We start from the raw sequence: 12,573 nt of genomic DNA on the forward strand, positions 1-12,573 counted from the left end.
CAAAAACCACTTGGAAAAATTAAAGCACCTCATGACCTCTCCACTGGCGCAACCTAGACCAGCCAACATACACCTCCTGCCTTATTCACTCACTTCTCTTTTTCCTCCTTCTCTCTCTGTATTTCTAATCTCAGTGAAAGGTCATTCCTGGCAGAAGGCTGGGAAGCAGAGGGGGAACATTCACTCAACAGGCCATGGGGCATGCCTACCCCAAACTTTTCTAGGCCCTGTCTTAGGGGTTTTGTACATGTCCTCTCACAGAAGGCAGACCTTGGCCCAGGAGAGGGCCTCTTTATCTTGGCTGGATTTCACAGCTGGATTGGGGTTTTTAAAAGATCGGGCCCTTGTTCCCCTGGGTCCTTCTGTACAGATGTCTGTCATGACCCATGTAACGCTTCACAGGCTTTACTTGTTTCCTTCACCAGATCAAAGTCTCTGAGAGCAGCACTCAGTAGTTCACATTACCAGGGCTTGGAACACAGCCTGTCGTATAGCAAATGCTCAGTTAATGCATCCAGCGTGAATGCATGTGTGCATGACTGCAGGGAGGTGGCACTCAGCCTACTCACTGACTGCCCACGCCCAAAGGCTACCGCACAGAGGGAAGTGGCTACTACATAGCCCCAGCCGGCTAGCATGCAAGTCCCCGCCAGGCCCAGTGCAAAGCGTGTGTCTGTGTGTGTATCTCTGCACACATGCATGTGCGAGGTTTCCACACGCCCAGCAGCCTGGGGCAGGAGTGTCTCTTACCGTGGTGTATTTACCCAGCTGGCAGAGCGAAGGAAAAGTTTCCTGGTGAGCTTTTCGGATCTTCTCTGTGAGATCGTCCAGCTCGGCTGTCATTTCATAGCTCTCTGTGCATTCTTGCTTCGAAGTCTCCTTCTTTTTCTTGTTCCTGTCATTCCTGACAGCTGGAAATGAGAGAGAAGGCACATCAGAGACTGCTCCTGGGCTGGGAGGTTCCACCCCCCGATGCTGCCTTAAGCTCATTTGATATTTGGGACAGAAACAGTGGGAAGAGGTGGTAATGATACACCTCCCTGGAAAGGGATTTGGCAGCCGGGGAGTCCCGGCAGAGAGCTAGGTTCGTCTTTCTGTATATGCATGTGCCTGTCAGTTATTTGGAAAGCTTGGGCTCAACCCAGGAGGCTCAGAGTCTTGGCTTGTTGTGAGAGAACTTCTTCTGTGGACTGGATCTCTTGAAGAGAGAAGGATTTTTCCAACAGCTTTACCCTCAAAGGAGATGCCCTGAGTGACATTGTAAGGGAAGGGTCAGGTCTCTGAACAAAGCTCCTGTTGCTTCATAATTAGTATTTCCTAGTTACACATTTTGGTGTCTTCGCTTTTTACTTTTGAAGAAACTCATCTGAGAGGAGATAAGGATGATGGTTTTTGTCCCTTCGTGTTTTTCTTCTTTCTAAACTTTCTGTATGAACCATGTTATCTGTTTTGGTCTACAAAGTTACTTAAAAATAATAATTGATACAGTATGAAACCTTCCGCCTGGAAAACCGTTCATTCCCTTATTCGCTGGTGGCCACTCGACTCCACATTGTATCCGGAACACTGGACCCACAGCAGGCGTGTGTCCTCTCCCTCTGCATGCTCCGGACCAAGCACAGTACCGGGCACAAAGTCAGGGCCCAGGACACAGTGCTACGGAAGCCCGTGCTTCCTCCTGAGGCACAGGCCTCTGCTGTGACTGCAAAACCGCGTGTAACTCAAAGCTCTAGCCCCTGACTAGGATCTCGTGGGGAAAGAAACTGAAACCCTGGGAGGCAGACAGGTGAAACCAGACCATGCCACCCCCTCCAGGAAGTCCATGTTCCCTGGGGGCCCAGTGGGTGCCAGGCTGGACGCTGCCTGGCTATGCCAGCCGCCACCGTGACCTGGGAATCTGCACTGCAAAATGACCCAGGGCATAATCTGATCTGCCTAAGAGGATCTGGCCTGAGTTGCCTCCCTAAGAGCACACGGGTGATTTGAGAACTGGCAGTTCCCTGTGTCCACACCATGAGAACACCCATGTTTGGGGTGGGAGCTGAGGGCAGAGTAAGACAATAGCAAGAGGAGAGAGGAAGCGGTGAAAGGAAAGAGCAAGGGGTGAGAAGGGAGAGTAAAGAAAAAAAGGGAGGGGAGTCGTACTACAAAGTCAGTGTCTGTACAAGCCACTCCTACCTAACCAGGAGGGAGGGCAGCTGGGGAGAAAAGGAACAAGGAAATTTTTTTGTGTATGATGAACATGGTATCACAGTATCTCACTTGATCCTCTTATCAGGTAGGCAAGTTTAAACCCATTTTACAGATGAAGAAACTGAGTCTTGGAGAAGCTAAGAAATATGCTCAAGTTCACATGGTTGAGAAGTTCTTTCCTCACTTGGACTCACTCACTTATTCCTAAGGAAACCAACAGGTCTGAAGAGAATACCCTTCTAGACGGTTTCCTTCCCCCAGGACTCTGAAATGACACTGCTCATTGCTCAGAAAATTTCTCGATCACTGGTGAAATGAGTGGGTAGAGCAGCCTCAGCTGTATTCTTGCCCAGTGCAGACTGGCCCCTCGAGACCTCTGTGACCGGATCCCTCCCAGCCAGTGCAGGACGCTGGGTGAGAGCGGGTATCGTGGTTCAAAGCAGAGAGAATGCAAAGAAGCCGGTGGGCAAAGGAGACACAATGAGGGGGGAAGGTGTCATGCAGGGTGGCAGAGACGGCATGGTGGCTCTCTGTGAGGTGGAGCCTGGACTGCTGAAGGGAGGGAATGCCTGAAGGTTTGTATGTGAGTGCGCAGGATCTCAGGTGATCAGACTCCCCTCTTTTCCCCTGCCTTTGCCAATGGCCTTCTTTAGCTAATGAAAAAGTCAAATCTAAGCAGGATGGTCCTTCTAAAACGCAGCCCCGAGGAAAAGTACTCGGCAGTTTTTCACAAAGTTATACACAGAAGTACCAAGTGACCCAGCAATTCCTCTCCTCGGTGTACACCCAAGAGAACTGAAAATACATGTCTATGTAAAACTTGTCCATGAATGTTCATGACAGCGTGACTCACAGCAGTTGAAAAGTGGAAAGAACCCAAATGTTCATCACCTGATGATGGAGAAGCGGAATCTAGGATGTCCTTATGGTGGAATATTATTTGTCATAAAAAGGAATGAATTATGGACACATGCTGCAACACAGATGAAGCTTTAACACATATACCGTAAAGAAGCCAGTCACAAAAAGCCACACATTGTGTGATTCTAATGATATGGATGTCCAGAACAGGCCAATCCAAAGACAGAAAGTAAGCTTGTGGTTGTCAGGTCCAGGGGCCAGTTGGTGGGGAGGGAGGATTGGGAGTGCTAACGGGTTCAGGGTTTCTTTTTTTAGGAGATGAGAATGTTCTGGACTTACTGGTGAAGGCTGCACAACTTAGTGGATCCACTACGCACCACTGAATTGTACAGTTTAAAATGATGAATGCAATGCTATGTGAATTATATCACAAAACAACACCAACAAGAAACCCAGAGCCCTTTGGGAGGTCACACATTGCTAAATACTAGGAACTGCTTTGAGTCGATCATGAAGCGGAGATGACACCTACAGCTCCATTAAAACGCAGCAGCAGCTGCAATCAATACCCTTTAGTGATTGTACAGCAAGGGCCACTGGGGCACCAGCAGGTGAAGAATCCTAGCTCACGAAATCCCCACAGTAAGCCAGGTGAGGTGGGCATGATGACCCCATTTCTACACTCAAGGAACGTGAGGCCCAACACCACCATGTTTGAAAGTAGTCAACCCAATGTGCATTTCAGTGGAATGTGCAGAAAGAGAGGCCACCAAACAAACAACCCACCCAAGGATTCCCCATAATTCCATCCACAGGGAGCTCTTCAGGACCCGTGTCTGCTCCTAAGCATTCTGCTTCACTGTCTCCATCCACCACCAGGGGCCTGGAAAACTCAGATGAACAAACACGGCTCTAGAGGGTTACCAGGAGAGAGGAGACACCGGGAGCTCTCACCATGGAGTATCTGAACCAAGCAAGAAAGGGAGGGGTGAGGTCCTGTGGGAAGGGGCCCCGGGTGAGCTGCAGCTGGGCACCAAGTTGGGAGTCTCTTTTGGGTTGTACAGTGATAGCACCTGCCATTTGCAAAATCACAACTGTGAAGCCAGAGCACCATGTTCTGAGCTTTGGGCCCAGTTTGGAGCACCCTTTGCAGCTGACTCAAAGGGGACCATGGTGTAACCTCAGGCTGCTTTCCACAGTCCTTCTGTCCCCTAAACGAAGTCCCACCACCACTGTCTATGTAACTAAAGGACTCCTGGAATTATCACAAACTCTTCCACACGTGCAAACTGCAGGAACAACCCCTCTGGTGATAGTGCCCCAGTTACATACAGCTTCATAAGTCGCTGGACAAATTTTCTAAACATGTGGCTTCAGCAGCTGCTTCCCTCAATGGTTTTAAACTCTAGAAGAACGCAGACACAGTGTTTCAGAAGGGCTGCCAAGAACCACCAGAATCACGGAGGTGACACAGTGCACAAGAAGCCACAGGGGCCTGGGGATGGTAGCTTTGTCCAGGTTCTTGGGACCATTGGTCCCTCTGAGGCCTCATGGTCAGCAGCTCCTGGGGCAGGGCAGGGCTCATTCCCCTGGAGGTCAGCAGTGGGAGCCAAGGGGTGGCACAGGGACTGCTGGGGAAGTCAGGAGATTAGAACAAGTGCCAGCTCCACCACTTACCACCTGGGGTCAACTCCAGAGGAGGCAGCTCCTTTCAGAGCCTCCCCCGAGATGGCAGTAGCACCTGCATGGAGACACACAGATGGTGGGTTAGGTGGGAAGGAGGTAGACGGCTGTAAAGGCCCATGTGGGTTAGTTATGCAGGAAGAATGTAAGGCTCTTCTGTGGGGAAACGGATGCCCCAAACACCAAGGACTTGTGGGGATTACTGTGGGGCCTGTGGCTGTCAGTGGCAGAGGAGACTTGCTATAAAAAATGGTGCTTGGAGAAGCCATTGCAGTGGCACCAAATGAGTGGGTGGATTCATTTGTTCCTTCATTGTTTAATTCATTCATTCAATCAATGAATATTTACTGACCATCTACTACGTGCCATTGTGACACAGGATGGTTCTTGCTGCCATGAAGCAAAAGCTTATGGTAGGAGACAGACATGAATCATATAATAAAACAGTGACAGTAATAATAATAGAATATTGGCATCACTATTATGACATGTACTGCAATTAATATATGAGAGTATTATTTACCACAGTACTGAAAGTGTTCATTACAACTATCATAAAGCCTTCTATTCATGGTAGACCATTCAATCCTTACAACAACTTAATAGGGTAGATACCACTATTATGCCCATTTTGCAGATGAGAAAACGGAGGCACAGGAAGGTGAGTACCCTGCCTGAGGTCATGCATCCTGTGAGTGATACAGTCAGGATCAGAACTTAGGAAACCCAGTGTGCTCTGCTGAGTCTGAGCCTACCCCATGTACACACATTCTACAGTGTAGTGAGTGTAATGAAGCATGCTACAGGGACCTGTGCCTGTATATTACTGGGTGTGGCAGGGGGATCCTGCTGGTCCTAGATTAGGAAGCTAACCCTGGGGAATTGGGAGGGTAAGCTGAGGGGCGTTGTGGGATGGTGGGTGGGGAGATGACTCTCTTCTCTGGGAGCATAGGGTGTGTATCTGATGCTCAGCTCCAAAGGCTGACTGGGATGTTTGATGGTGGGCCTCTTCTTTCACTCTGATTGCAACTGACTGCTATATGCACTCATATACCTATGCCAGACCTGGGGGTTTGACAAGCTGCTTTCAGGTATGGTGCACCCTTGGGAGGGAATGGGGAGGCAAAGAGAGGAACAAACACTGTCAAGCCTGCATCAAAGCCCTCCCCTCCAAGTCTGTGAATATCTGAAAGGCAAAGGCCGCATGTTACTTGTCTCCATGTCCCCAGCGCTTAATACAAGATCCAACCCACAGATGGGGGCCTCATACCTGTTTTGCAAATGATAAGGTAGACATGTAACTAAATGTGATGTTCTGTCCACTGTCAGGGCCTATATGTGGCAATACAGAGTTCACCTGAGCCTCTTTCTTCCAGAACTTAAAGTTCTCATTATCACGTTGGGGCCTGCAGGGGAATCACTGACTACTCTTCACCCCTACAGTAGTAGCCAGAAGGTTGATGAAGCAGGTGGGGCATTCAGCGGGTCACAGATGTGATTTATACACCGGATAGAACCCGGCCCGATGTTTGCAAAGCGCTTCTTGGATGAAAGGTGCTCCATAAACTATCAAGTATTCTCCTTGTGAGGGGCTAAGTGCTACAAATCAGATTTGGTGGCATAAAAGTAACATATTTATGATCCACTATCATATTGCAAATGAAATGAATGTAATAAAAGTGTCACTTATACAAATACCTCTGATGTACGGATCTCGACCTATGAATATGAAAACAGACACCCAAGCACTTTTATTTGAATGTCTAATCATGGAAATAAATGAAGTCATGTTCATTTTAATGTGTGCACTTGTGCATGTATCTGGAATATTGATTTTCATGCACACAATAAAAATTTAATGCAGGAAACATGCAAAAGATGTAGATTCACTTGGAGTCAGGAAGAGATGAAAACAATGCTTCACTAAAAGTCCTTTCACATCAAAAAAAAAAAAAAAAAAAGGAAAATACAATTGATGGTATTTTTGTCCATAAAGTTCTTTATATTCAGCTTAGCAAAGGAAGCATGATGGTCTATTTATTCTTGCTTGAAAATTAAAGTCTGGAATTTGTTCATCTTGACTCTTCAGCCGCTTGCTAACTGCAAGAATAATGAGTCACAGTTGGCGATCAGAGCTATGAGGCTGTCATGAGTCGGGGATGACCTGTAACTAACGCACTGATATATTTAAAAGAAAAACGTTAAAACATGCTTTAATTTTAGTTAAAATATCATTTTCTAATCTCATTATGTAAACGAGCTACCATGGATCTGAAGGCAGGTGGATCTATTACTAATAGTTAGAGACTTGCTTTTCCCATAACCTAAGGATTTAACTCAAGCATTTAACACAGCAGGTCCCACGGTAAACTGGGTAGAGTTGGGGTGAGTAAATACTTCTACATCAGAATCTACCTGAAGGTGCGGACTGTGTCTTTTTCCTAATAAAGTTCGTGCCATGTGAATTCTAGTTGAAACTGGAACAAATATACAGAGAAAAAAGGCTAGCAGCTAAGTTTTCTTGCCACTCATGAGACATGTGCCTTTTGGGCCAGGCTGAGGGTAGGGCGCCGAAGAGTGTGTTTTGAATGAATCAAGTTATTCCATTTCCAGGGACCTTGATTTCAGGGTTTGTAAAATGGAGGTGAAAATGGAATCCTAAGAGAACCACTCCGAGTCTGCAACATGTAGCATATGTGCAAGGACTTCAAAAGGGGACAGGAGGCCCCATAAAACCTCGAAGTCTAAGAGATGACCTGGTGTCCACTGGGCCAGCAATCAAGCAAGGAGCATGCTTAGAATGTTTACAGAATATTAAAGTCTTAGGGGAAACAGTCTGGACACAGCATTCTGGGAGTTTAACACGGATCTTCCAGCCTAGCTCAGCTTCTTAAAGGTATTTAAAGAAGTTACAGAAAATCCCTGAAATATCAGAATGTACAGATGTCAAATACTTCTTTGGAGTTAAAGTGGTATGTTATGCTAATGAAACTTTCAAAACAAATTTAATCACATTTCCCTCACTGGTTACTTTTTGATATGCAGATTTTACCTCTTCTTGCGTGAAGAGTCTTTCAAATACTTTTTCCCTCCTCTGTCTGGGCTGGTAAGGGCAGCCCTACTGTGGTCGCATTCATTTTCAGACAAGCACAGTGTGGTGGGCATCCTTGCAAGGCAACAGATTTAGTTTTAGATGAAAAATCCTTTTCTTTGGACATATGAGCTATAAGAAAGATCTTAAGTTCAATTCCAGAAATGAGAAAAAAGAAAATGTTCCGGCATAATGTACAAAAGTAGGAACTCAACAGTGAGTAGCTGAGGGACCTCTGAGATGCTTTCCTTCATCAACGGTGGTGCTTCTTTGCACATTTCCTCTGGCAGAAATGGGCTATTCTCAGTGATGACTTTGCCTAAATCCTATCCAAAGAGGCATACGTGTCTGTGACTCCATGTTTGTGACAGAGCTACCCAACATAAATAAGAGCTGAGATGAAGCCCTTTACTGATGGCATAAAACTGAATGTTAAAAAATGTAAATGAAAGACATTGGGGCTGGCCCCTCTGCTTTTTAGCCAGGATAAAGTCACACACTTCCTGCATGATCAAGTCACCTTGTTTTTAAAAACTTCTGATCTAGAAAAAAAGAAGGCTTAGTATCACTTCCATAATCAATTTTCATAGGCAGGAAATTCTTTGTTATGCCAAACTCAAGTTCACTTCTGCTGAAGCCTAAGCTGCCCTCGTGTATCTGAAACACTGTGAGTGGGTCTTTTAACTTTTTTGAAAAAAGGCAGACAGTCTAAGGTTCAGGAACCAATAGCCTTCAAATAGAGGTCCCATATATCTAGGGTAAAAAAGTTGAGCAGGGATACAAGCACATCCCTTTATATTTCTTTCATGGAATAGGCATAGACTGCCTTTCAAACACAGAATCTGATGCAGGGCAGGAGGGCAATAAAGAAATTTCCCAACAGCAGACTGTTCCAGATAAGCTTGTATCTTGCTCTGTGTCATGTATATTCTTTATAACAAGTTATGGGCTTTCAAATATTAAATAACAGTCTCTATCATGACAAAATATAATGGCCCGATCTTTCATTCCTACTGTCCTTTAAAACCCAATACATATTTAGCAAATGAACCGAAGTTCTGTTTGATATTTTCATCATACATTTCCTCTTAAAATGTTATGTAAAATAGAAATGAAGTTTTTCTCAGCTTAGGAAAAGTTCTGAGAAGCAGAGCTTCCAAGAGACCATAAAGAGGACAGCCCAGTTGTTCCAACCAAGACCACACCAGATCAGTCTGGAGCCAGCTTAAACCTGGGAAACAGTGCGGGTAAGATCAGCAGAGTTGCCTACCCAATGAGAGAGCCCAGTGAACCTAGAACTGCAACCCAACTGATCCATGGTGCTGTGAACGATAACAAATGCTTATAGTTTTAAGCCACTGAGCTTGGGGGTTGTCTGTTACACAGCATATAATCTGTGTAATATAGTCTGTGTAAAGAGTGTTTTTATGCAACAGTAACACGTGTCCAAATGCCTTTTACCCTACAGGATATTTGAATACATGGTTCCCTCTATTCAGCATTTGAGGCAAGAAAGAAAATAATTGGTCATTCCTACAACTCAGAGTTCCAGATCCCACCCACATCTGTTACAACACACAGAAATGATGGCACTGTTCCCCATAGGTCTTAAATAATATGAAAGGAACATTGGACAAATGGAAGGATCCTGGGGTAAAATTTCAAAGGCCCGCATTTTAGCTCATCATTTATTGTACTATGTAAGCTCAGGATAGTCTCTTAATGTCTCTGAGCTTCAGTTTCCTCACCTGAAAAATAAGGATGTTAATTTTTGTTCATTGCACACAGGATCTCATATATATTTAGATATATACATGATTGCAACACAGTGTAACATAAACAAAAATAGTGGGAGTCCTATAGCAATTTGTTTATTCACCAAACATTTATTGAGTCCTGTAGCCACTAAAGAAACTGAGTCAAATAAAGCATGAGGGGTTCTCCTTTCAATAAATGAAATGCACATGATACATAATATAGAATATAAGGATTTAATATACACGAAAGCTTTGAAATGTGAAATGCTAAGGCAGCAGTTGAGGAAGGAAGGTAGAAAGAAATGAAGGAAGGAAAAAATGAGGGAGGGAGGAAAGAATTTTTATCCAAGGCAAGACCAGCATTCCAGCCTGGTGCTCTATAACTGGAGATGAAAGGGAAGACAGAGTATGGAAACTGTCAGTTATTAAGCTTCCAGTGAGTTCATCTCTAATGTTAGGACTTTGTGTCTGAACTTGGCTTAGTGAACATTTATGACCACACTCACGTCCTTGGGATTCTACATTTTCTGAGATTGCTTAACATACATGATGGATTTCTGCTGAGCCATCCATGTGTCAATAAGGTATCTGAGAGAGATAGACAAATGGCTTATAATTTTGCCAGATGTTTGCCAAATATCCTGTTAAGATATGAATGTAGAGAAGCTCTCACATGTTGTCAAATAAATTCTAGAAACCCAAATCATTAGAGAAATGGTCTACATATAGATATAGTAGGTGCTTATATCACGTAGTTAGTTTAAATGAAAAACCTCACTTTACAGCATTTCAAATGGTTTGCACCAGTCTATATACCCCTAAGTGATTCTCAGTGAGGTCCTTGAAGTGCTAAAATTTCTAAGGATCTTCAGAATCACCACATAGAAATCTTATTCGGTATAGCTTTTGTTCTAAATGCATTCTATTAATTTTAATTTTTAGAAAATTGTCAGTCCATGTATGAGATATATACTAGCCCACTGTTGGATATGATTAGTCAATTAACTATAATATTCTTTCCTAATCATTATAGATCTGAACAGTGTCATATAACTGGGAGTTTTTTCCATCCATCCATCCATCTGTCCATCCATCTATCCATCCAAATAGACATCCGTGAAAGAATTGCCTGTTTATCCAGTCCTTCTGTCTACTCATTCATAAACACATCCGTTTGTCCATCCTTCCATCTATCCAATGCAGCTGCCCATCTATCTGTCCCATTTTCCATCCATTGATCCATCTATTTGTCCATTTGTCCATCTGTTCATCCTTTTATCCATTCATCTGTCCATCTACTTATCTATCTAATCTATCTATCTATCTATCTATCTATCTATCTATCTATCTATCTATCATCAATCCATCCATCTTTCTATCCATCCATTGATCCAACCAATTAACCATCCATCCATCCAACCATGTATCCATCTATTTATTTCTTCTTCTGCTCAAATAGTTATTGAGCATTTACACTTTGTTTGGCATTATACATGTTAAAGAAACAAGAGTGAGAAGGTATCATTTCAAGAGATTCACATTCTAGTAAAAGACACAGTCATCTAAAGAAATAACTATCACGCACTGAGCTAGATGTCAGAAGGGAGATATTCATTCTTAGACTCAAGCAATATGAATTCAAAATCTAAGGGGCTGGTTGTAAGATGGTGCTGAGAGTCACAGATGAGGAAGCTGATAGTTTAGCCTCTGGGGCCGTAGGGAAAAAATCTCAGGAGACAGGAATCTTGAGCTGAAATTCCTTATAAGAATAGGCTAGGTCTTATTCACTCAGATATCCTCAGTGCATAAGGAATGTTCAACATATATTTCTTAAATGAATTGGTCTTAGAGAGGCTAGGAGACATTCTGGATGAAGAGACCAACGTGTGCAAAGGCCTAAGGGTTGGAAACACAAGGCTACATGATGGAATTTAGCTTTGGGGTGGCCTTCAAAGGGTGGGGTCTCATTCAGGAGGCCGAAAAGGGAGAGAAGAACATTCTGGATGGGACAGATATGAGAAAATACTTCCAAGAATGACTGCATCATGTTTGAAGGGGAGTGGAGTGGCTGGTGTCACTAAAGAAAAATGTGGAGACAGGGATTGGTGGGGAGAAATAATGAGGACAGACCGAAGTGGGGAGATATAGTGAATCACTGCAAGGAAAAATACGCTGGACTTGGCAACAGAATGAAAATGAGGATGAAAAAGAAGACTTAGAGGTAACAATAAGGTTTTAACCCTGTCTTGGGCTACTGATGGTATCAAAACAGAGAAGAAATGTAGGGTAGCTGGTGGGGAGTAGGGAAGCCAGTTTTTGGCAGACACACAATGAATTTGGTTTGAGGGGACGTGACTTAGGAATCCAGAGGCTGTCAGACCAATGGCACTGTGGATTTGGCAAGAGAGCAGCTCCCAACTTAGATTATTTAGGAGTCAAACCTTGGAGATGACTGTTGAAGTCATGAGCGAGGATGAACAATCTAAGGTGAGAGAGAGGAAAGATGAAATAAAATTCCATCCATCTTCCTATCCATCCATCAATCCAACCAATTAACTATCCATCCATCCAGGGCCAGGGTCAGGAACCAATCCTTGGGAATTGCTGGTGGTTGATGGGAAAGGGAAAAGGATAAAAGGATGAAAGCAGATGAACTGTGGGAGGACCTGGAATAAAAAACCACAGAAATCAATGGAGAAAAGAATTTGAAGCAGCAGCAGCCTGGCCAAGTAAGTGTTCAAGTAGCCGCCAGTCAGAAAGAATGAAGAGGGAGCAAAGTTCATTTGTTTTGGCAATGGAGAAAGTGGTGACTTTCAAGAGAACATTTGTAGCAGAGCAATGAGGATGGAAGCCAGACTTGGGGGTGGGGAAGGTTAAGAGGAGGCCAGAGAAAGTCCTTCAAAAATCAACCTAGAAAATAAACTTGAGGCCAAGCACTTGAAAACATGTTTTTGTGTAATCCAACCTGTAGGAGAGGTCAATGAAACC

At 44.1% G+C, this 12,573-nt stretch overlaps 1 protein-coding gene across 6 annotated transcripts in view; it reads right to left on the reverse strand.

Moving 5' to 3' along the window:
• Positions 1-12,573, reverse strand: part of LOC105488933 (retinoic acid receptor beta) — a 770,293-nt gene that overhangs the window by 27,605 nt on the left and 730,115 nt on the right. For all 6 annotated transcript variants that reach the window (XM_024795091.2, XM_071090810.1, XM_011753451.3 and 3 more), the window contains one exon: positions 751-911. In XM_024795091.2, the coding sequence (XP_024650859.1) occupies positions 751-911 (161 nt within the window). The remainder of the gene's footprint in view (positions 1-750; positions 912-12,573) is intronic.

The sequence above is a fragment of the Macaca nemestrina genome, chromosome 2 (genome assembly GCF_043159975.1).
Source record: "Macaca nemestrina isolate mMacNem1 chromosome 2, mMacNem.hap1, whole genome shotgun sequence".
In the NCBI taxonomy this organism is placed as follows: Eukaryota; Metazoa; Chordata; class Mammalia; order Primates; family Cercopithecidae; genus Macaca; species Macaca nemestrina.